Source organism: Musca autumnalis, unplaced genomic scaffold, assembly GCF_047663935.1.
Source record: "Musca autumnalis isolate F117 unplaced genomic scaffold, ASM4766393v1 scaffold_3, whole genome shotgun sequence".
Classification (NCBI taxonomy): Eukaryota; Metazoa; Arthropoda; class Insecta; order Diptera; family Muscidae; genus Musca; species Musca autumnalis.
The window spans coordinates 68,324,836-68,351,368 of record NW_027411866.1 but is presented as its reverse complement, the minus strand read 5'-3'; the positions used below and the strand labels follow the sequence as shown (position 1 = coordinate 68,351,368).

Sequence of the window (26,533 nt, the reverse complement as noted above, 5' to 3'; positions counted from 1 at the left end):
TCCATGACACAGTACCAAGCATTCAGGAGTGCCTTGAGGCTTAAGGAGATAAATCAGTGGCGTTGGTCAGAGCTTGGACATGCTAGTATTCTGAAACGGATAGACAGCCAGATTGGACTATGTGACAGAGTGGGTGATACTGACTATATTTTACCATTCCTGGACTTTCACAAAGTGAATGTGTTTATCCCTGACAGACCACTGCACAGTTGTCCCAATTCAAATTTTTTTGGCCAAAATTATTTAATACAACATAATGTATACTTTTCGTTTATAAATAGATTAATATTTATTATAATAATATTAATATTTATTGCAAATCCGTTAAAACGCGTTTCTGCAATCATAAGGTACAATATAGTACTATTTATTAGGTTTTTAGATATGCAAAGGCATACAAAATGTTAGGGTACAAAATGTGATGTTTTAGTACAAACATGAGTTGTAAAACAAAATAAAATGCGGTAAACATAATTCAAAATTTACTCTTTTTATTAAAGTATGACTTAAAACAGGCTTAAGAAGGTTGTTTTATACTATTAAGTAAAGAAAATAAAAGAACTCTATTAAGTTTTAAATTAATTAATTATTGAATATATGTAGATATTTCGTTTTCCAGAACTATATTTTCATCGCCATATTCTTCTTCGAATTCTTCATCTGTGGTTTCATCACAATCAGTATCATTCGCGGGCCGTAATTCATCGTTTAGTTCACAAACTAACAATTCGATTACTTCAGATGGCAGGTTTAACCGCTTTCTTTCTTGTAAGCGGGCGTTTAGGCGTATAGATGATATAAGTGGATCAGATGTATCCAATGCTCTATTAAATACGTCTGTGAGATTATTGACACGACTACTGTTTCTAGCGTGTAATAATCTGTCATTTTTATATATTTTGTTTCTGCATTCAGCAGCATCCTCTCCAAAACATCCAACTGGCAACACAACATTCTGCATTATTTGCTTAGAATGAATCAAGACCTTGTGCACTGTTGGTGTCATCGCTACCCAAGGATAATGGCCCTGAATATATTTAGCTGTTTCGAAACAGTATTTTTCAAATTTTTCCAAATCAAGGGGAAATTGACATGTTAAACATACAAGAATTATATGAAGGCGGTTAAATAATATCGCTAAAATCTTTAAAATATCTTAAATCGGACGGTACGGCTATGTCACAGTGTGGGCCAATTTTCAAAAAATGTTGCAGAAATGTTTTTTATACTATTAAAACCTTAAATATCAATTTTAAGAAAAAATCGGATGAAACTTTGTCTTTATCCCACATTTTCAGTTCAATACTATATACAATAAAAACATCAATTTATAAAAAATTTCACTCAACTTAAAGTAGAAAAATACATTTTTTCTAAAAAAGGCAAAATAAGGCAAAATATTTCATCTGAATATGATAGTACATACCCCTGCCAGCTTCCAACAATTTTTTGGAGGAGACGATATTTTTACATTTTTTCTAAAGTTTAAGAAGATTTCAAAAATATTTGTAAAAAATAATTTTCAATATACACACAAACTTTTATCTCCCTACCCAGATATTACAACTTTCTTCGTTCTTTCTTTATACATATATTATGAAAGCACTTATTATCAGCTTCCAGATTCATAATAACTTTGGTCTGAATTTCGTATACCCATTCGACCACACAGCACACCAAAAAGTATATATTTTACAGCACACAGTCTGTTCTATTTTTTATACAAAAATTTTTCAACTTTAGCATTACACCAACGAGCGGCTATTAATGGTATTTAGAAAAACCAATTATTTTCGGATGGTTTGAAGTGTTTTTATTATTCCGCGCAAAAAAATTATAAAAATATGAAACTTCAAAAAAATAATTTTGGCCAAAAATTTTGTGATTGCGACAACTGTGCACTGCCCGATCGTGAAAAATGGAAGATGGCACGGGAGCTGGTGTGTACTGTGAAGAGTTGAATATTAGCCGCTCATATAAACTTAGCGACGACTGCAGTGTCTTTCAGGCTGTTTAAAAGCCTTAGAGCTACTAGAGGAAATGACGCACAACGCAACTATAACAGCGACGATTTACGTGGACAGCCAAGCTGCCTTGAAGGCGCTTGGATCCTACACCATCAAATCTATGATTGTTCAAAACTGTAGGTCTTTTCTCAAAACAAGCAATTTGGACGTCAATTTTTGTTGGGTACCAGGACGCTGTGATGTTGAGGGTAATGAGATAGCTGATGAATTGGCGAGCCGAGGCGTGGCTCCCAATCCTCGGACCTAAGGGTGGAGGACTGCGTAAAGCCACCGCTCTGCTACTTCCTCGGCAAACTCAGGCAGTTCTAAGCAGAGAAAACCGTAAGAATTTGGCATGACATACCTGAATGTAAGGTATCTAAGTCAATCTGGCCGGCAATCTCAGGGCGTAGAACTACGTCCCTTCTCTCACTCTGCATGTCAGAAATCAGAATCGTTACAGGGGTTATAACTGGCCATTGCCGAATAAGATCTATGACTTGTAAATGGTATGATAACAACATTGAGTATTGTAGGTTATGCGAGGATGAGGAGGAGACGGAGACAATCGAGCACCTTCTGTGTAGGTGTCCTAGACTGATGGTCAAAAGACATAGACTTTTTGGCGCGCATGTGATTGAATCTCTCTCTTCTCCTCCATTGACCCTACAGTCCTGTTAGCTTACTGCAAGAGCCTAAATTGGCTCTGGGGCAGATCAACATAGGCTTTGAGTAGTCTTATATATACTTTTTTATAATCAATCCTCTTATTTCTCTCTCTCGTCTCATCACTCTCCACTTCCCTCCTTTCCCGTCTTTCCAACCTAATACACCATCTCCTCCCACACAGCACACTTCATCATCATCATCAACAGCCCTGTATCACCATCTGCAGGCAAAAAGCACCATTCAGAACATACATCACAGCCATGTCTCTTGCACACCATAATCACCGTATGCACAAATCACCTATACCCAGAATATACATCACAGCTCATGTCTCTTGCACACCATCATCACCGTATGCACAAATCACCATATTCCCATCATCGGTACATCATCATCATCTACAGACACGTAACATCATATAGCCTCATCCATAACAAACATCACATCACACTTCTACTTCACATCATCACCATTTGCATGCAAACATCACGATATATATCACTTCATCCATAGCCGACTTACATTCCCAGCTTAGCTTTTTATTTATTTTTTTCGCTTTTGTTAGGATTTGAAGTTAGCGGCGAATCATTTTTCACTGATTTTCTTAGAGATTAATGTCGGTAATGACCAAAATTAATAAAACATATTGTCAAAGAAATTAATGTGGGAAAATTGGAGAAAATAACCGCGTAAACATGTCGCAAGGTGGTAGAACTGGTGCCGAAACAGTTGCATTATGTCATAATCTCCAACGGTTACAATAAAAATCTTTAGAGTGTAACAAAAATGTCTTTTTCTCAAAAAATATGTAAAAGGCAAAATACTTTTTTGAGGTAAAATATTTCATGTTGTTATAAATTTTGGTCAATATCTAGAAGACCATTAAGCCTTTCGCTGCGTTTCTTGCAGATATTGGATACTAAACTGCCCACAAACATACTACACATAAATATTCGACTTTTTGACCACTAATTTGATGGTTTCAAACGATTTTATTGAAAAATTTTCAATTTTCTAAAGAGGCAAAATACTTAATTGACTCACTGTAAATGTAGATAGATAATGGAAAAATTTCAAAACTCAATCAGAAATGTCAAAATCAACGTGTCCAAATATGGTGATAGTTTCTAATCGGCCAAAATTGTCTAGCAGAAAAACAAAGGAGCTAGAGTTAGGTTAGGTTAGGTTAGAGGATGTGCAGCCACTAAAAGTGACTGCGCCACTCGGAGACCTTACGGTCCATTGTGATCATCCTTTAGAAAAGTGGGGAGAGATAAAGATAGATAAGAGAGATAGAATAGAAATAATAGAATAAATAGATAAATAGGAATAAAAAGAATTAAGAAACAGGAGCTAGAGTTAGTCATCACTATTTTTGTTTAGATATAAGCGCAATTTTTTCTAGTTTTTGTAAAAAGGGTTCGTTTTTTAGCGCAAAATGGGAAAAAGTACTAAAGTACCATTTACGATTCCAGGTTCTGGAATATAACTATAATTAAAAGTATACGTTTTGAATATCCACATATTAGATTTTAATATCTTTTATAGTGTTTAGTCCTTTATTCAGTATATACAGACATAAATTGGCAATTTTTGTTCTTTATGGTCAAAAAGCTTCTGTGGAAAAATGCTCTAACTTGAATAATATTGATGAAATGGTTTTAGTTTAATGTACTAAAAATACATAATTTTATAATATCGACCTATATTGTACGCATACAACCGCTTAATGCAGAATTGGAAAATCTTCACTCCTCGGCGAAAAGTAATGCATTATTGTTATACCCATCCACGATGAATAATAAGAAAAATGAAGAACGTCCAATGACATCACTTAGAAAAACCACACAATAGAATGGTAGCGGTAAAATAAATCAAAAACCTTGGAATTGTCTTTAATATGGCAAAACCACTCACATATTTCTGCTAGAAAAGTATTTGGAATGCTAAAAAAATATAGTTCATTCATTCCTGCTACTGGAAAACAATTTTGATAAAACAGTCGAAAAGTCATAACCCTTTTGTATACACAATTGTTTGATTTATACCTGTCCGTGTATTTGATAATATGTACTAATTATTACCAATGCTTCGAATTTTGACAGTTGTTTAATGGAGAAGTTGGTAAAAAAAGTTGTTTCAGCAACATTTAGTAAAAATTATCGAGTACAAGGACAAACCTTTCATGACACATTAGTCTTTTTGTATAGGATATAAATAAATATAGTAAGAAAAATATTCGCGCAATATTGTCATTAAAGTTGCCAAATGCACTATACACCTAAAAGGCAAAGATTTTAAGGAATATTAATTTACAAAACGATGAAATTCCACATCTATCTCTAGGTTTGCTTACATCCTGATGTAAACTTTAAAAGAGCCATATTTCTAGCACTACTTTCACAATCTGCTTGGCTTTTTCTTTTTCCGGATTGTCGAGTAGAAAAATCTCAATATTTTTTACACGTAGAGCTTTTTCATTTAAGTGTTCGTTTTTAGCAATTACAATTTAAAAAAGTATTATTATTTAACTTCCACGAGTGATTTAATCATATAAAATAATTTATTTTCCTTACAATTCGTTAATCCGAACAATGATAATTCGGACACCGCCAAAACCTGTGGTGTAGGGATTATCGCGAATGTACTGTATATATGGGAGCAATATCCAAGTCTGAATCGATTCTTACCAAAATAGGGATCGCCCCAGGGCCAAAAAATCCCCAATTTTTATGTGCAGTGGTCTATAAATGTGACCTGTGCTTTGTTTTCAAAAATACGTGGCGAGATGGATCAGTGCGAATTCACGCAGATCATCAAAAGGAACTGTAGGTCTATTTCGATTCATTTTGCATGTTGAAAATTCATTCACTAATGCATAATACCCTTAGGGTATTAAAATATAGTTATCAGTGCAATCATGAATAAAAATTCCGTGCAGAATTTGTTTCCTTTCCCCAATTTCACAATTTTTTATTTCCGTATTTATGCTCAAAACGGGAATATTTTTGTCGATTCGACTAGAATACGCCATAATGAAGCGAATCTAGTACTTTTCAACTTTTAACAAATATTGATTTTAAAAGAATTTCTGTGTGGAAAATTCAGAGGAAAATATTCATGATAATAAAATATGAAAGATTTTATGTAATATTCAATATTTTCTTAATCTTAATTTCTAGCTCATTTGTTATTCTGTCTGACAATTTTGGCCGAGCAGAACCTATCAACATATTTGGATACATACAGTGTTGGTCACAGAATTAGCACACCCCTTTGGGGCAAAATGATTTCAGTCAGCTAAGAGTTTTGATAGGGCAAATTGAAGTATTTTCGTAAACAAAATCCTTTTCTATAGTGTATTTAACAGATTTAATGATATAAGTGAATAGTATTATCAGTGGTTTTTTGAAAATAAAAGTTTTGTGAAGACGCCCAAATTATTAAGGGGACATATAATTAGCACACCCTAAGATTTTTTAATTTAATTCAATTAATATACAAAAATTTATTTATATTAAATTTAATTCATATTCGAAACGTATTGAACAAATCATTTTTTGAAAGAAAAAATAATTTATCACCCCGGAATCTTAAAATATATCCCAATAGTGGACCATTTTTCGTAATGTACTCTTAAACGCCAGAAAGTCGCCAAAACTTTAAAAACAAATGTACAATTGGATCTGAAATTATTTGAATTGTTAGCCGATTACCGAAATTTAAATATAAAGCAAAAACTTTTCAAAAAGTGTTTAAGGTCGATGATTCATTCAAGAAAATTTTCGATTTGGGACGGGTTTATAGAAAGAAGATCAATAAAATCTACCCTTGTGTGAAGGAGGATCAACTTATAACACCATTTGTTATTCAAAATTACACGTCTGAATAACACCAAAGACCTATTACTACCAAACTGTCAACAAAGCACTAGGTAAACACGTAGCACATGACTATGTTTAAAGGTATAACCCATTTCTAACAACAAAGGATTTTGAGGTACTGAAATTGGTTAAAATCCATGAAAGTAGGCATATACTATTCAAAATAAATGTTTTCTGGATTATTGAATTTAATTTTAATCGTTTTAAGCTCCGGGAAACATATTATCTTGCGGTATCACTAGACTATCTCCCATTTGCCTTATGTTTAGAAAATTATTAAAATTTGCGTAGGTCCCATAGAGATGAACATAGGTTTATCGTGGCATACATCACGACATATCGGTAAAATTCAGTCCAGATGGATAAGTATTTATAAAATCAATAGCTCAAAACATCATATTACAGTTTTTAATGAAAATTTTTGTGGCAAACGGACTTTACGGATGCACACTGCTGGTGGGTACATCACACTATTCGCAAATTTACAAAGATGAACAAGAATATGATGTTTTATTTGATGTTTCTATGAACTACTTGCCTCAATGAATTTGTTTACATGTGAAAAATTCGATAAAAAAGACTAAAAAACTGAAATTTCCATCAGTCCTTCGGACCCAAAGTGTACCCCATATAATTCCCTTCTGAGACTGAAATTTCGGAGACTGGTGGAGAGTATAACTAGCAGATTGGAACTTATTCCCAAACGAAAGGGATTTAAAACTGAATGTGGACAAAAATATTGAAACTATTCACAATATTAGTGATTCTTTTAAGGTGTGCTAATTACGTGTCCAGTGAATGTAGGACATTTTTTACATTTTTGGAGGTTATTCAAATTGACAGTTATTTTTTAGTTTCTATATTGCGTCTTATTCTTTAAGCATACTACTGAGAATATATTAGTACAAATACTTCATTAAATACATCTACTTTTGAAGGTCTTTTTAGGCAAAATAAATGTTGGTAGTGGGGTGTGCTAATTGTGTGACCAAACTGTACATTTTGACATTTCTGATTGAGTTTTTGAACAAATTTGTATTAGAAAGCAACTTATGTTGTAATAAGAAGGCTGGGAAGGCTGGAAATTTTCTAAGTCTTTTAGTCCATATTTATTGCTGTGGCGGAATAATAATAACATGATAATCTGCTAAGAAATCGACGTTTAAGGGCAATAAACTTAATATAGAACACTTTTTGATGACTTTCAAACTTAACTTGATGATTTTCGTCAAAAAAATTACTTGCATATTTTGCATATTTTTTTGCATATTTTGCATATTTTTTGCATATTTTTTGCATATTTTTTGCATATTTTGTGCATATGCAAAATATGCAAATATGCAAAAAAAAAATAAAAAATATGAGCCTGTCATTGCATTCAGTTTTCTTCAAAACGAATTTTGGTGCAATCAGAATTTTCGTATCTTTATAAATAGACATCGGATTTTTGCATGTTTTTTATTTCTCATCCGATTGGACTCAAATTTTGGATCTAGGCGTTTTAAGGGTCAATTTTTCAATATTTGGGGTCATATCAAAAACATGCAAAAAATATGCAAAAAAATATGCCAAAAAATATGCAAAATGTGCAAAAAATATGCAAAATATGCAAAAAAAATATGCAAAATATGCAAAAAAAAATATGCAAAATATGCAAAAAATATGCAAAATATGCAAACAGTTTTTGGCCGAAAATCGTCATAAAAGTCGTAAAATTGTCAATTAATGTTAGAAAAATCGTCAAAAATCTTCAAAATGTTCTAAATTAAGATAGTTGGCCGTTTAACGTTGATTTTTAGCAGATTATTGTGTTATCGAGACCTCTTACGACAGTGTGGTGTTGGGTATAAGAGTATGGTATTGTAATACAATTTTTTTATTATTAAACTATGCAAAAATATAAAATTTGATAAAATATCAAACGTTCTATGTAAAATTTAATATTTTCTTTGTTATAATTTGTAGCGTTGGGCTGGTTATTGTTCAAAGGGAACAAATCGATGTCGGATTTTTTAAGGCGGCAACCGCATAAAGTTTTTAGTTTGGTCAGACTGTCAAAGTTTGAGCACAATTGGAATATGTTAACATGTGCCACTGGGGCCTCTACATTATGAAAATCTCGATTTTTGGCTATTTAGCGATTTCGGCGACCTATTTCTCTGGAATGATTAAAGCTTTTTGTCCATATTAAGCATTAAATTAACGGCCATTCTGTTCTTAACATTTTTTGCTGAACAACAAAATATAAGTATATATAATAATTCTAATTCTAAATAGGTATTACAGAATTCGAGATAATAAAGCCAATGTCCCGAAACACGTGACTAGGTACGCCTTTGTGCAAAAATGGAGACTATTAAAAAAACATTTTCTTCATTTTTATCAATTTTTGGAATGAAAACAAATGTTTTTTACATGTTGTTCTAAATTAAATTTATTCGAGAGTCAGACATCTTGTGGTTTTGGAGCTATCTGGGTACAGCTGACTACTTGAAGAACGCTCTGCTATGTAGTTCGCAACTTTTAAGTTGTTTACCATCATTTGCGCCTCCTGGAAATTCGGAGTTAATGTTTAATCTCTTGAACAACAAGAATTATGCCATACCTTTTTCTAGGATTTTCGGCAGTTGCTCTTTTGGAAGTTTGGATCGAATATTTCTGAAGAAATTTTAATCTTTGCTTTGTTAAGATTTTTGTCGCCTTCTGGCTCTTTACGGCGTTTTGCACCGTTGGATCAAACAATGTCAGGTCAGCAAGTTCAGGACTAAGATACCACAGATTATTAATTTTGTTGTTATTTCCTTTTTCTGAAATTTGTGTGTCAATGTTTTCATATTTCAATACATTTTCAATGAGGTCTAGGTCTTGTTTTGATCGTAGAATCTGAAGAACCATCTGTCCCGAAAACAATCAAGCGTGGCTTCAAGAAAATCGTAACTATGCAATTGTCATTGGTGCTGGACCCCTGTAAGGTGAATAGGAACGTTACTAGTATCATTATGGCTAAAGTAGAAGCTATCGGAGAGGATCCCTACAAATATAAGATCTCTAGAAGCTTTATCCGTGGACAGCGGAGAATAAACCGTGAAAAATAAACGCAACAGCTTTAAGGAACGAGGCTATTTGTGTGCACTGGCATGGAAAACTATTACCAGATATTCTCAAAACAGGGAAGAAAAAACGGATTGCTGTCCTGGTATCACATGGGGGTAACGAACAACTCCTAGGTGTTCCTGAAACTGATAGTAGCTCATGGGAGAAACAAGAACTAGCCGTGTACAAATGCCTAGAAAAATGGGGTCTCACCAGCTCGAGCAGATATTAGGTCGAGAGCTTCGGTACCACCGTACAAACTTGTTAGAAAATTGGACATCAACCAAACATATTCAAGCAATTTCTATAAGAATAGTCTCCGATTGACAAATCCAAGGTCGAAGTAGGCGAGAGTGTTTTAAAACTACTGCCCAGCCCACTTCCCAAGAACAAGAGGCCGTAGAAGCACCTTGCGTTTAAATCGTTCGAGACTGGACGCCCCCAGAATGTTTTTTCTATTTTATTTATTTATTTGCTATACCGCACGGCAACAACTGAGTGTTATAAGTGAGAGTTTGGGTTATTGATTTTACAAAACGTATAATGAACAAGATAATGTTTATATAGATATAATATAGGATATATTGGGTAAACATTATCAATAGGTTAAAAAGAAATAAAGACAATAGATTGAGTTTAATACAAAAAATAGTAAAAACCATATTCAGAAATATTTTTAGGTCCAAAACAAGACCTAAACCGCATTGAAGATTTACTTAGTACGAAAGGCATTCACAAACCAATATCAGATAAATTAAATAACAAAATGATAAATCATATGTGGTACCTTAGTCCTGAACTTATTGGTCTGGCATTGTTTGATCTGATAGTACAAAACACCGTAAAGATCCAAAAGACGACAAAAATCTTAACAAAACAAAGATAGAAATTTCTCCAGAAATAATCGATCCAAACTTACATACAAAAATCAACTGCCGAAATTCCTAGAAAAAGGTTTACCAGGCATAATTACAAGTGAAGCTTAATTGTTGTTCAAGAGATTAAACTTTAACTCCCAATTTCTTGAAAAGATAATGCAACTTGACCACAGAACATCAATTACCAGGAGGGGTAAAGGATGGTAAATAACTTGAAAATTGTGAGCGACATAGCAAGGAGTCGAGTTCATCACCAAGTTGTCATCTGTATCCAGATGGCTCCAAATCCACATTATGTCAGTCCCTTATGTAAATTTAAATATGTATGAATAAAATGTAAGCGTTTGTCATTGAAGCCATACAATGAATGTACAAATGTCCATCTTTCTAAAAACAAACTTACATTTGAAAAAGGAAATGTTTGATGGATAGCGATGCCATTCCACTGCCGATATGCCTGATGAGTCTCTATAAAAGGCGAAACATGTCACATAATGGTGGTTGTGGGGGTTCGAATCTTCGGCTTTCCTTTTTCAATTGCAAACATCATCGGTCATCAAGCTCGACTCCAACGAGAAATGAATTAAAATTAACATTAAAATATATCTTCGCCCTAATAGGCAACATTTTCAAATGAAGTAAAATATATTCGTTTTCATTCGCAAAAATTTGATAATATAGGAAGAAAAAAGTTTTTTTTTTTTTAAATAGACTCAATTTTTGCCCTAAGGCCTTTTTCGGGACATGGGGTTTATTATCTCGAATTCAGTAACACTAGTACGTATGTACTTTGTTATTCAGCAAGAAATGTTAAGAACAGAATAGCTTTTAGTTAAATGCGTAATACGGGCAAGTATCTTTAACCGTTCCGCATATATGGGCCGTCGAAGTCGCCAAATAGCAAAAAATATAGATTTTCATAACTTATATAAATATAGATTTTCATAACCACGTTTTAACATATTCGAATTGTGCTCAAACTTTGGCAATCTTAAAATCTAACAATACTAAAAGGTTTAGGCGGCTCCCGGCTAAAAATCCGAGATCTATTTGGTCTTTTGAGTTAAAACCAAAAACGAAAATATTGAATTTTACATAAAACCTTTGATATTTTATCAAATTTTATATTTTTACATAGCTTAATAATAAAAAATGGTATTACGATACCATATTTTTATACCCTACACCACACTGTCGTAAATGGTCTCCATAACATAATAATCTGCTGAAAAAATCGACTTTTTACGGCCAACAGTCTTAGTTTAGAACACTGTTATGTACTTTTTGATGGTTTTTACAACTTTAAATGACAATTTTACGACTTTTATGACGATTTTCGGCCAAAATCTGTTTGCATATTTTGCATATTTTTTGCATATTTTGTGCATATTTTGTGCATATGCAAAATATGCAAATATGCAAAATAAATACGAAATATGACCCTGCCATTGAATTTAGATTTCTTTGAAACGAATTTTGGTCCAATCAGAATCTTCGTATCTTTAATATTAAAAAATATGCAAAATCCGATGTCTATTTATTAATAAAAAATATGCAAATATGCAAAATCCGATGTCTAATCATCACATACAACACATCTACCTCAATCCCACGGCAGCGGGTTCTTACGTACCGGATTGACCCGAAACCTAAAGTGTTTCGGCCAGCGGCTGCCAACCCAGCATTATATGCTGCTACAACAACAACAACACATCTACCTCAATAGTCAGGATGATCACAATGGACCTCAAGGTCTCCGAGTGGAGTGGTTGCCAGCAAGGCAGCTGCGCATCCTAAACCTAACCTAACCTAATATGTGTGAAGATGGGGCCTGCAGCGTAGTTGTTGTGCTGCTTACGGATATCGTGCTATTGATCGGCAACTGGACAGTTATTTCTGATGCTGGAGAGGACTAAAGCCCTAAGGGTCTATGCTACGGGCGACAAAAGCGAAATCGGTCTGCACGATTCACCTTTGCTGGCATCCTTGCCAGGTTCAGTAGTGGGTCTATTTTCCAGATTTCGGGAACGATGTGGGTGGCTAGCGACAGGGTGAGAACTTTCTTTAGTGAGATACTTGACTTCCGGCCGACCAGCTATTGCAGTTTAAGCACCGCCGCTGCTTGCTACAAAGTTTACTTCCTCCGCAGCTGGAAACTTTTATAATACCAAAGAGTGCAGTCCGACTCTATTTTTAGCTCAATGATTGCGACTTCCTAGCATAATAAATCTTGTATAGCTTTAAACGTATTTAGATAAATAAAAGAAAATATACATACATGTGTATAAATAAAAACACAGAATTCATCATTATTGGATCGATGGAATGCTGATGAAAATATCGGATCTTTCACGAATTCCTTTGAATGGGTTTAAATGCTGATGAAAAGATCGGATCTTTCAGGACTTCATTTGAACCAATGCAAAAGATCCAGCGAAATCATGACTTCGCGAATATTATTAACAATTGTAGTCTTATCAGTTTTAATTAGCTGTACTTTTGACTTAAATTTGTTGTTTTGGTGCATGTTAGTGCCATTTTTGGAAAAAATTTCATTTGTTGTCCTAACACTGTTGCCATCTTCTACCACTTTCCCCAGGGTCTGGGGGAAATATCATAATATCCTCAAATCAAAAATTTTCCCTTATATAAAAATTTAAATTGTTAAATATTCGTTGGGAAAATGGTTTAGAATCGACCGTTCTTATGTTTGTTTGGATAAAAACGTTGGGGAAACTTTAAATATTATGCGAATAAGAACTTCCAAGAACTACACCATTTTCAACTGTAATTCAGAAAATACCAGTTGTAATTCAGACATTTTATTTGAAATTCAGATGTTTTATTTATAATTCAGACATTATATTTGGAATTCAGATATTCCATTTGAACTTCAGAAATTGTATTTGAAATTCGGAACTCGTCAATTTAAATTCAGAAATTCCATTTTAAATTCAGATAATTTACTTAAATTTCAGAAAATTTCAATTAAAATTCATAAATTCCATTCGAAATTCAGAGTTTCCACTTTAAATTCAAAAAATATCAATTCAAATTCGGAGATTCCACTTTAAATTCAGAAGATATCAGTTGAAATTCAGAATATCCATTTTAAATTCAGAACACGTCAATTGAAATTCAGAATTTTCATTTGAAATTCAGATATTCCATTTGAAATTCAGAAAATTTTATTTATAATTCAGAATATTAATAAGGGTCTGGGGGAAATATCATAATATCCTCAAATCAAAAATTTTCCCTTATATAAAAATTTAAATTGTTAAATATTCGTTGGGAAAATGGTTTAGGATCGACCGTTCTTATGTTTGTTTGGATAAAAACGTTGGGGAAACTTTAAATATTATGCGAATAGGAACTTCCAAGAACTACACCATTTTCAACTGTAATTCAGAAAATACCAGTTGTAATTCAGACATTTTATTTGAAATTCAGATGTTTTATTTATAATTCAGACATTATATTTGGAATTCAGATATTCCATTTGAACTTCAGAAATTGTATTTGAAATTCGGAACTCGTCAATTTAAATTCAGAAATTCCATTTTAAATTCAGATAATTTACTTAAATTTTAGAAAATTTCAATTAAAATTCATAAATTCCATTCGAAATTCAGAGTTTCCACTTTAAATTCAAAAAATATCAATTCAAATTCGGAGTTTCCACTTTAAATTCAGAAGATATCAGTTGAAATTCAGAATATCCATTTTAAATTCAGAACACGTCAATTGAAATTCAGAATTTTCATTTGAAATTCAGATATTGCATTTGAAATTCAGAAAATTTTATTTATAATTCAGAATATTAATAACAAATTAAGGAGAACATTTAAAACAGTATTTATCTGGGTTAACCGGGAATTCGGAGAGCCAAAACCACGTGGTGGTAAAAAACCACATACACTATCAGGAGCAGAAGTCGATGAAATAATGGAATGGGTTGAATATAACCCGTGTATAACCCTAAAATCAATCAAGGAAAAAATATTCAATACCTTTCAATAGATAGTCGCGATTTCTACAATTTCGAATACCATCCATGGAAATGTTTTTTTCAATTAAACGTGTCCACCGTCAACCTGAAGCAATGAATTCTCCGCAAAATAAACAAAAACGGTCAGAATATGCGCAAAAACTAAATGAATATATACGAAACCAATTTCAACCTTTTTTGCAAAAGGAGTCACGGATGGTCTCCCACTGGTACTAGGGCAGTGCAAATTCTCCCAACGTCCAGAGGTCCAAATGTTCATCTCATTGAGCAAAAAGCGCGTGCGGCAGAGGAAACGATGCAAAAGAGTGGATCCAATCGGTTTTGTCCAAATGGGTGAAAATGGGGAACCAATTGTCGGAATTCGTTCTTGTTGTGGATAACGCTAAATGTCATAATAGATTGGAGGAAATATTTTGGCAATCCCCCGCGTCTCTTTTCCGATTGGCGCCTTATTCTCCTCAATTAAACCCAATCGAAATTATATGGGGTAAAATAAAAACGTATGTTAAAGGAAATTTGGCCATTCCAACCGTGACACCACCAAACATAGGTCAGCAGAGGTTTCAATATTTGGAATCTGTAATAGACGAAGCTTTGTTAACTATTAATGTCAGCGACTGTAGTCGAGCCATTCAACACCCCTCAACATTCCACGAAGAAGCCCTATCTTTTTTTTTTCGAACGTTCCCACGCCTCACTTTCCCACCCCTGCCGACCGAGGGGGCGACCTCCCTTTTACGTAGGGATCGCGTACACACCATGATCCGCATCATGATGGGGTATGAGAGGGAAATTGAAAACCAGCTACAGAATTTACTTCATCAGCTAGTTAGTTACTTACTAATACATTTTTATATACTATTCATTTAAAAATAAGATTATGTTAGATTTTATAAGGTCAAGGCTCATGCCAAAGTCTACATTACAATACATGGAATTAAAATCTACACACATTTTGTTAAAAGGATCTCCCATAGAGTAATTCGTGCGGTGGAAATCTCTAAATAAGGGTTGATAGTTTCTAATTGTTCTACAAGGAACATTTATTCTAATAGATGATATTAAGAAATCCGAGGGAATATTACCCATTAAAATTTTATGCACCATCATAGTGTTTAACAATGTGCGTCTACTTTTTAATGTAGGTAATCGAATTAATTTTAACCTGCTTGTATATGAAGGCAAGACAAAATCGCTATTCCAATGTAAACCTCTCAGTGCAAAAAGCAAAAATTGTTTCTGCACTGATTCAATTTTATCAGAATACAACAGAACCATATTCTAATATAGGTCTTACAAGTGACGTAAATAGTTGTTTTGTTATATAGGGATCTGAAAATTCTTTGGCCCATCTTTTTATAAATCCTAAAACTCCATGCGCTTTATTAACAATAGAAATTACATGATTATTAAATTTTAATTTTCGATCCATCAAAAGGCCAAGATCAACAAATGATGCTACAGTTAATAATTGAGAACCGTTAATATTGTATTGCCTTATTAAAGAAGAAGATCTGGAAAAACACATATGTTTACATTTTTTTAAGTTTAAGTCCATACAGTTGATTTTACACCATTGAAAAAGGCTATTTAAATCACTCTGGAGAAGATCAGCTAGCTTTTCCGATTTATGAGTAATGAATAGCTTGACAACATCAGCGTACATTAGCAATCTAGAATGCATTATTGAGTTTGGCAAGTCATTTATAAATAAAAGAAAGAGAACCGGTCCGAGGTGACTTCCTTGCGGAACACCCGATGGCACGTCAATCGATTTTTCGATCAAACAAAACTGTTTGTGATCTATTTTGTAAATAAGAAGATATCCATCTTACTAAATTAGTATTAAAGCCCATATAATCTAATTTATACAACAAAAGCCTATGGTTAACCCTATCAAATGCTTTGCTGAAATCTGTATATATTGTGTCAGTTTGATTATGCCGAACAAATCCTTTTATTACATTCGATGTGAATTCTATAAGGTTTGTTATGGTCGAAAGACCACTACGAAAACCATGCTGATATGGACTTAGCATGGGTTGAATTTTATGGGAAATTACAGAAGTAATAAATTTTTCGAACAATTTAGGAATTGCACTTAATTTTGCAATTCCTCTATAATTGGATACATTAGTCAGACTGCCTGACTTATGTAAAGGTACAATATAAGACTTTTTCCATATTGCGGGGAAATGACCGAATTTAAGGGAATAGTTAAACAATAGAGTTAAAGGGGTTGACAATGCAACTGAACAATGCTTCAGAATTAAACTAGGTATTCCATCGGGAAGATATACCGGTGGGACGATAGATTATTTTACATTTGTTTTTAACTGTTAACACTATGTTTTTACATAGTATATTGATTATATGCGTTGTATTGTCATTGTTATGCATTCTTAATTTTCCGCCATCACTTTAGTCGTTCGCTGTTTTTCTTGTTAATGTAAATAAAACTCAATACATTATTAAAAATATGTTTAATAGATTATTTTCTGAATTTCAATTGAATATTTCTGATTTTCAATTGAAAATTTCTGAATTTCAATTGATGTATTCTGAATTTCAAATGGATTTTCTGAATTTGAAATGAAAAATCTGAATTTCAATTGACGTGTTCTGAATTTAAAATGCAATATGTGAATTTCAAATGGAATTCCTGAATTTCAAATGGAAATTCGGAATTTCAATAGAAAAACTCTGAATATCAAATGGAAATTCCGAATTTCAAATGGAATATCTGAATTTCAATTGCAATATTCTGATTTTCAAATGGAATTTTTGAATTTCAAGTGGAAAATCTTGAATTTTAGATATATTTCTGAATTTGAAACGGAATATCTGAATTGCACATATAATGTCTGAATTACAAATAAAACATCTGAATTTCAAATAAAATGTCTGAATTACAAGTTGTATTTTTTGAATTACAGTTGAAAATGGTGTAGTTGGGGCTCTTATTTCAGGTATAGGCTCTGGATTCGTTCACAGAAAAGTTTTTAACAACAATTTGAAAAGTTATACAGTAGACACATTTAGGAACATTCAGTTTGACTATAATCGTCCGATCGATTTGGAATTTTCACCATAGATAGATCTCGATGCCGTGATTACGAAAATATAAAATCTTGCCTGCGGTCATAACTGTTTATCCCGTTATTTTAATCGAAAGTACGGGTAAAAACCGGATAACCGGGTTTTCTGAACCGATATGGGTATCAAAAGAAATCTTAGGAAAACACCAATCCAGAAATGTAATATTTCCGGTTACAATTCTACACCATTTTCAACTGTAATTCAGAAAATAGTAGTTGTAATTCGAAAATTCCATTTGAAATTCAGATATTTTATTTATTCTATTTGAAGTTCAGATATTTTATTTGTAATTCAGTTATTCCATTTGAAATTCAGACATTTTATTTGTAATTCAGATATTCCATTTGATATTCAGAAATTACATTTGATATTCAGAATATTTCATTTGAAAATCAGAATATTTCATTTGAAATTCAGAACCTTTAATTATTTTTTTCAGAAAATAATCAATTTATGAAATGTAATTAAATTTGATGTGGTTTAATTACATACACCCACAGCGTTATAAAGTAATTCTGAATTTTAATTGAAATTTTCTGAATTTCAATTAAAATATTCTAAATTTCAAATGAAATATCTGAATTTCAAATGCAATTACTGAATTTCAAATGGAAATTCTGATATTCAAATGATATATTCTGAATTTAAAATGGAATATCTGAATTTCAAATGGAATTTCTGAATTTCAAATGAAATATCTGAATTACAAATAAAATATCTGAATCTGAAATAGAATTTCTGAATTACAAATGGAATTAAAAATAAAATATCTGATTTTCAAATGGAATTTCTGAATTACAGCTGCAATTTTCTGAATTACAGTTGAAAATGGTGTATAGCAAATTTTAAAATTTTTAGTTCCCTTCAGTATCTGGCCTTCTACGTGGACTTAAAACTTTCTCCTTTCTACGCGGACAAAAGTTTCTTTAAATTAAAATAAATCATTAAAAAGGTGTTATTTTAAGCTTTCATTTGATACCAATAACCCATATCAGATGTTTCGTATTTGAGTTTAAATAACTCAAAATTACTGTAACAAAATATGAAAATAATATCGAAAAGGCTTCAACAATACTCTCACCTGACTATGTGTAAAATTTCATTGAGCTAAGACCATTTATTATATCGGAATTTAACTCTTTGTTAGTGAGCGTTTTTCACCACAACCGAAAATGCATGTCTCTTAAGAAAAAATTAATAAATAAATTGTTGTTGTCTTCGTAGAGAATAGTCAAAAGAACACTTTAGAAAAATAAATTATTAGTGGTTTGAAGTGCGTACATTTGTGTCATGCCGGCAATTGGGTAATAGTAGCACCAACTAATTTATTTAAGCAATATATTTACAATTTCCTACTTTTATGATGCACAATTATTTCAATTGATGTATTCTGAATTTCAAATGGATTTTCTGAATTTGAAATGAAAAATCTGAATTTCAATTGACGTGTTCTGAATTTAAAATGCAATATGTGAATTTCAAATGGAATTCCTGAATTTCAAATGGAAATTCGGAATTTCAATAGAAAAACTCTGAATATCAAATGGAAATTCCGAATTTCAAATGGAATATCTGAATTTCAATTGCAATATTCTGATTTTCAAATGGAATTTTTGAATTTCAAGTGGAAAATCTTGAATTTTAGATATATTTCTGAATTTGAAACGGAATATCTGAATTGCACATATAATGTCTGAATTACAAATAAAACATCTGAATTTCAAATAAAATGTCTGAATTACAAGTTGTATTTTTTGAATTACAGTTGAAAATGGTGTAGTTGGGGCTCTTATTTCAGGTATAGGCTCTGGATTCGTTCACAGAAAAGTTTTTAACAACAATTTGAAAAGTTATACAGTAGACACATTTAGGAACATTCAGTTTGACTATAATCGTCCGATCGATTTGGAATTTTCACCATAGATAGATCTCGATGCCGTGATTACGAAAATATAAAATCTTGCCTGCGGTCATAACTGTTTATCCCGTTATTTTAATCGAAAGTACGGGTAAAAACCGGATAACCGGGTTTTCTGAACCGATATGGGTATCAAAAGAAATCTTAGGAAAACACCAATCCAGAAATGTAATATTTCCGGTTACAATTCTACACCATTTTCAACTGTAATTCAGAAAATAGTAGTTGTAATTCGAAAATTCCATTTGAAATTCAGATATTTTATTTATTCTATTTGAAGTTCAGATATTTTATTTGTAATTCAGTTATTCCATTTGAAATTCAGACATTTTATTTGTAATTCAGATATTCCATTTGATATTCAGAAATTACATTTGATATTCAGAATATTTCATTTGAAAATCAGAATATTTCATTTGAAATTCAGAACCCTTTAATTATTTTTTTCAGAAAATAATCAATTTATGAAATGTAATTAAATTTGATGTGGTTTAATTACATACACCCACAGCGTTATAAAGTAATTCTGAATTTTAATTGAAATTTTCTGAATTTCAATTAAAATATTCTAAATTTCAAATGAAATATCTGAATTTCAAATGCAATTACTGAATTTCAAATGGAAATTCTGATATTCAAATGATATATTCTGAATTTAAAATGGAATATCTGAATTTCAAATGGAATTTCTGAATTTCAAATGAAATATCTGAATTACAAATAAAATATCTGAATCTGAAATAGAATTTCTGAATTACAAATGGAATTAAAAATAAAATATCTGATTTTCAAATGGAATTTCTGAATTACAGCTGCAATTTTCTGAATTACAGTTGAAAATGGTGTATAGCAAATTTTAAAATTTTTAGTTCCCTTCAGTATCTGGCCTTCTACGTGGACTTAAAACTTTCTCCTTTCTACGCGGACAAAAGTTTCTTTAAATTAAAATAAATCATTAAAAAGGTGTTATTTTAAGCTTTCATTTGATACCAATAACCCATATCAGATGTTTCGTATTTGAGTTTAAATAACTCAAAATTACTGTAACAAAATATGAAAATAATATCGAAAAGGCTTCAACAATACTCTCACCTGACTATGTGTAAAATTTCATTGAGCTAAGACCATTTATTATATCGGAATTTAACTCTTTGTTAGTGAGCGTTTTTCACCACAACCGAAAATGCATGTCTCTTAAGAAAAAATTAATAAATAAATTGTTGTTGTCTTCGTAGAGAATAGTCAAAAGAACACTTTAGAAAAATAAATTATTAGTGGTTTGAAGTGCGTACATTTGTGTCATGCCGGCAATTGGGTAATAGTAGCACCAACTAATTTATTTAAGCAATATATTTACAATTTCCTACTTTTATGATGCACAATTATTTGGAATATGAACTAATACTGTAGATACTACTGACCTTTCATATAATTTAGTTTATGTTGTTTACTTTTTAAAAGATGTATTATTTGTGTAAAAGTATGCTTTTTATACCCTCAGCATTTATGCTAACGAGGGTATATGCACTTTCGTACGGGCTAAATGTGCCTCATCGAAATAATGGTTTTAGACTCCAAGTATGTTTGGACGAAATGTGTTTCAGACAATTTGAAGTCGATTTAGCAATGTCCGTCCGTCGGTCTGTCTGGCTGCTGCGCACAATAACTCTCGAACGGATGAGACGATTGGGCTCAAAATTTGGTTTTCGTAATATTTTGTCCAAACTTAGTTTAAGTTCGAAGATGGGTTATATCGGTCCTTCCGGTACCTCCCCCACAAAAGTTCGAAAATGTTCGGAAAATTTGTGCGCACGATAACCCTTGATTCGATTCCGATTCGGTCCAAAATTTGGCTTTCGTAATATTTTGTCCAAACATAGTTTGAATTCGAAGATAAGCGATATCGGTCCACTCCTTCAGGTGCCTCCCCCACAAAACTTCAAAAATGTTCGGAACATTTGTGCCCACGGTAACTCTTGACCGGAGTGACCGATGTACTTTGCACATCCTAATATATCTACCAGATATAGATCAGGTTCGAATATGGACTATATTTGTCTACCCCTTCTGGTACCTCTCACACAAAATTTCGGATAAGTTCACTTTAAGACCTGCTCTCGAATCACTTTGATTTTTGTTGAAGCGATTTGCATTCGCTACCTTCATTACGATGGTAAAAGTTTTTCAGGGGCAAGTCCATATTTCTTGGGAAAACAGCCCGAAAGGTGTAAAAAAAAACCCCTATGTCACCAAATGTGGCGTTCGGAAATCACGATAACTCTTAAACTGTTCAACCAATTTGGTCCAACATTTGGTCTTCGTCATTTTATATACAAACTTAGTTTCATGGGCTATACCGGTCCACAACTTCCGATACTTCCCACCAATATTTAAAAAATGACACTAAAATGCTAGGAAGATATCACTTGAATGGGGTAACCAATTTGGTCCAAACTTTGGATCTCATAATATTTGGTCAAAATTTAGTTAACTTCTAAGGGTACCTCCCCCACAAAAGTTCAACATTAGTGCAGATAATTCCTAATTCACATTTTTGTCGGAGAGTTCAAATGTCTAAAAAGGGCTACAAAATTCTGAAGTTACCTTAAATACATTCGATCTGTGAAAGTTTCACTTCACATTGGCTGACAGACAGACACTTTTTTTAATTGTTGTTTAAAATAATAAAAAGAACATTTATAATTAAAATACAAGGTGCCGACTATTGGAACATGTGATGCCGACTATTGGAAAATGGTGCCGACTACTAGCAAAAAAGCACTATTCTAACAAATTCGCAAATATCACAAGTTTTAAAGGAAATAATTCGACATTTCTTTATGTTATCGGAAAGTAAACTAAATTTCGAAGCAAATAAGCTTTATTTCATTGCAGTTGGCCAAATTGTCTCGAAATGGCGAAGGATTGAATTTAGGCAAACTCTTAAAATGCCGACTATTGGTGCACTTACCCTACATCCAGTTTTTTTACCCGTAATTTCGGTTCAAATAATCGGATAACAGGTTATGACCGCCGGTAAAATTTTATATTTTCATAATCAGGGCATCGAGATCTATCTATGGTAAAAATTTCAGATTTATCCGACAGTTATAGCTAAACTATGAATAAGCCAACTAAACTATTTTGCTTCTTCAAACAATCAAAGTTTTTCTACATGAACCATCCATGTTATATTTTTGTGGGCTATAATTGGGGGATACACCCGATAAACCCTATATGGTACTATAAGACGGGCAGTACTAAAAAGTTGTTCCGTGTTAACATATTTACTTTTGACATTCAATTCATCTTAATATTATTATCTTTGACCTACCATGCTTTCAACTCCAATAACAAAAACAAAAAAATTTAGGTTCGCAAGAAAATTTTCTTGTCGTTAGAAACGAATTAAAATATACATACCAAGATCTGGTGGTAGGTTAGGAAATTCGTATATATGTTCACAGCTATTTTTCGAATAGGGTATACAGTATCCAAACTCAAAATCGAATGTCTTTAATAAACGATCGCGGAAAAAATGTCTTTCTATCATCCTAAAATTATTTACTGGCCGACTTCCAACAGTGAATTCTACACTGAAAATAAGAAAATATGTATCACAATTTTATAATTCCTATTCCCAAGAAACAAACGAAGCTACATACGTTGCGCCGACAGTTAATAAGTTTAGAAAAGCCGGCGTGAATTGATATCGCACATATCTCCCAGCATTAGCATCCGCAGTTTCTTCAATAGTCAAATCTTCGGTGGCACTCATCAAGTTGTCCAGGCTTCCATCAGTGGCATACTGCTCGCTTGGAGGCTTCGCTATTTCAAACAAGACAGCTCCACTTTCTAGATCTCGAATCTTAAATCGTGTAAAGTCTATTTCATAAATATTTGCACTTGGTGAACACAAATAGTCATCACTTATTTTATTAAGTCTTAGAACATCTTCAGGTGTTATTGAACACAGTGCTTTCTCACTGTCCACGGGAGTAATGTTATTCGGTTGTAATGTATTTAATTGTTTTCCAACAATACTCATGTTTTAGTTTTTCGATTTTGTAAATTTTACAGAATGATCAGAGAACGAAGCCGATGGGTTTTGGCGACTGGCGGCGGCTAAAAGTCGACTAAAGCTGGCGAAGAACGTTGACGTCGGCTAAGCCGACTCACTCACAGCGGCTACAAAAAATCGACTGAAATAATCTGTTGTTATAGAAAAAGACGTTAGTTTAATTTTAATTTCATTTTATTTTTTATATTTTAAAGTTATTGTATTGTATTTTATACATATATCACATTTATTATTCGTGAACAGAAATGCACTTTCAAACGCTCTAATTTTTTGATAATACAGATTCCACTATAGTCCTATTATCATGTATAAATAATTGTTTTTTTATTGTTGCGGGATGTAACCGGCTCCTCTTTGCATTCACACAGTTTCCGGCAAATGAAAAGGATTGTTCGGATGATGATGATGTGGCTGGAATTCCGAAACACATATTAGCCACTAAAGGAACATTCGGGAAAATCTAAAAAAAAAAAAAAAATATAAATCCATTCAAATGTATTCATCTTCAACTTACATCTTTGTTTTCCCTCCACCAATCTAAAGGCTCTGCAGCAACGACTTTAGTTTCAAAATATTTATTTATTTCCGCTTCTATGTTGTTTTGAGAGCTATTAGTGGATGACCCCATGAACTCCAACATTTTTTGACGGCTCACTGATAGTTTCTACGAGAGCAATAATTTTAGTACAACATCATAACATCCATTAAATACATCATAATACCTGCTTTTTTTTTGGGCAAGAATAAATGAAATGTTAAAAATTAAAATCAAAGAATGTATGTTAGCACATGTGTGCAACACAAAAAATAAACTATGTCAGTATATTCATGTACCACAGAGTACCTAGAATAAGTTTTTACTAATGAATGTATACTTAGCCATTAAGTATTTGAATTGTATTGAATTGAAATGAAATAATAAAAATGGCAATTTGAAAATGCGAAAATACCTGCTTTTTTGCGGCTTGTTCGGCAAACTTGCTTGTTGATGGCTCATAAGATAGTGGAACATCTTCAAATTCCTTTATTTTGCTAACTTCTTCCAGAATCAATGCCTCTTTTGTTATGGGATCTGGGACAACAACTAAAAGTTGCATAGAATTCGGGGATTGATTCGGAACTTTTTTAAATATTTTTCAAGAACTTTCCATTTTTTTGCGAGGGGTTCATCAACGCTGCAACTACATACATTCTATATATTTTAAATTGTCTTTGGCGAAATTGCACAAATCTATTGTTACGAAAGTAACTGATAGGTTTATGTTAGTTTAGTTTAATTTCCGTTAATTTAAAAATTTGAAATGTAACGTAAAGTTTTTATTACGCAGTTACTTTATTTTAGCAACAACAACTACCATGTAGAACTCTCTTCATTATTCTAGATGCTACTTTACCTTTCATTAATGTGCTTTTATTTTGTTTTGCCATAATCATGTAATTATCGTTTAGTTGCTACTTCTTTCTTGCATTTGTTTGTTGTTGTAATTACGTCATTACTGTGCTTGTCGTCCGCCTGTATTCCCCCAGGTATGTATGTGAGTATGGTTGTTCGCTTAGTGCGAATGTGCGTCTGTGTGTTCGTTGCACAGATTCGAGGTGTTGCCAGACTTTCTGGATAATTCTAGACCAAGGAGACTCTGGGGTATAAATACAGGGGAACTGGCAATGACGAGTTGAGTTGTGTTTTAAGCGTTGAACTGAACAGATCGGTTAAAGAAGTGCTGCGTGCTAACTAGAGACAAGCTGTGTGCTTAGTAATTAAAGTCGGTTACGAATAAGTGTAATAAAGTAAATAAAGCATTGTAGGAAAGTAATCTAAAACGAACCCTGTTTTATTTGGTACAAATCGTATCGGGGAATAAAACAACGTCTACATGGACATTAGTTAAATCTAATTCCGTAACAATTGGTGTCAGCAGTGAGATTACGATCATCCTACAATGAAGTTTAAGGATCTACGAGTGGAAGATTTAAAGAAGGAGCTAAGTAAGTTGGAGTTGTGTTCTACTGGCAACTAGGCCGAACTGGAAAAACGCTTGTTGGATGAGTTCGAGCGCCGTGGAATGAACATCGATGAATATGAGTTCGACGGTAAGGACGAAGTCGAGTTATCGGCAAAGGGCGAATCCAGCGTTGAGGAAGTTTCGTCGGTAGCTGCCAGGGGTGACGATTTGAAATCAATGCTGGCTATGATGATGCTGGAAATGAAATCTGACAACAGTAAAATGATGGAGAAATTAGATGCTAAAATGGAAGAAAATTCCAGAAAGAGTGAAGAATATTCCAGAAAATTGGAGGAAAGATTTGCCAAATTCGACGACAAATTAGAGGAAAACTTCAAAGTGTACTTTTTGTTAAAGACATATTAGATTCGAAAATAGATTCACCTGATTTATTAAATATGCTTCCATTCTATGTGCCCCCTCGTTTGTTAATTAATAATCGTTTATTTGCCATAGAGTATCATAGAACAAACTATGGGTTGAATGAGCCCTTAACGAGATGTTCACTTTTATTTAACAACGTTGCCGATTTAGTTGATGTCAATCAAAATACGCGAATGTTTAAAAAATCTGTTCTCGAAATAATAGATAATATTTAATTTTTAATACAAAGTATTTAGTATATTTTAATTTTATAATAATACCGTTTGTAAGTAGTCTGTAAGAGTTTATCTCGATAGATGAATAAATAAATAAATAAAAAGTTAGAAGAGAACTCTAGAAAAATCACCGAAAACTTAATGGCAGAGAATTCTAGGATGTTTGAAGAAAATTCAAGAAACTTAAAAGAGGAGTTGGAAGAGAATTCTAGAAAAATTAACGAGAAACTCGAGAATATCACGATAGTGATTGAAAAGAGAGTAGAAAACGTGGAGGTACAAATGAAAGAG

At 32.6% G+C, this 26,533-nt stretch overlaps 1 protein-coding gene across 6 annotated transcripts in view; it reads right to left on the bottom strand.

Annotated features, from left to right (window-relative positions):
* Positions 1-23,699, bottom strand: part of unc-119 (unc-119 lipid binding chaperone) — a 156,476-nt gene extending 132,777 nt beyond the window's left edge. For 4 of the 6 annotated variants that reach the window (XR_012412072.1, XR_012412073.1, XM_073979474.1 and 1 more), the window contains exons 1-2: positions 23,225-23,699; positions 22,983-23,155 (exon numbers count right to left, since the gene is read on the bottom strand). Coding sequence is in view for 4 of the 6 variants with exons in the window: in XM_073979474.1 (XP_073835575.1) it covers positions 22,983-23,155; positions 23,225-23,607 (556 nt within the window). In the remaining 2 variants the exon portion in view is untranslated. The remainder of the gene's footprint in view (positions 1-22,982; positions 23,156-23,224) is intronic. The other 2 variants (XM_073979476.1, XM_073979473.1) reach the window with 2 other exon arrangements.
* Positions 23,700-26,533: the final 2,834 nt, after the last annotated feature.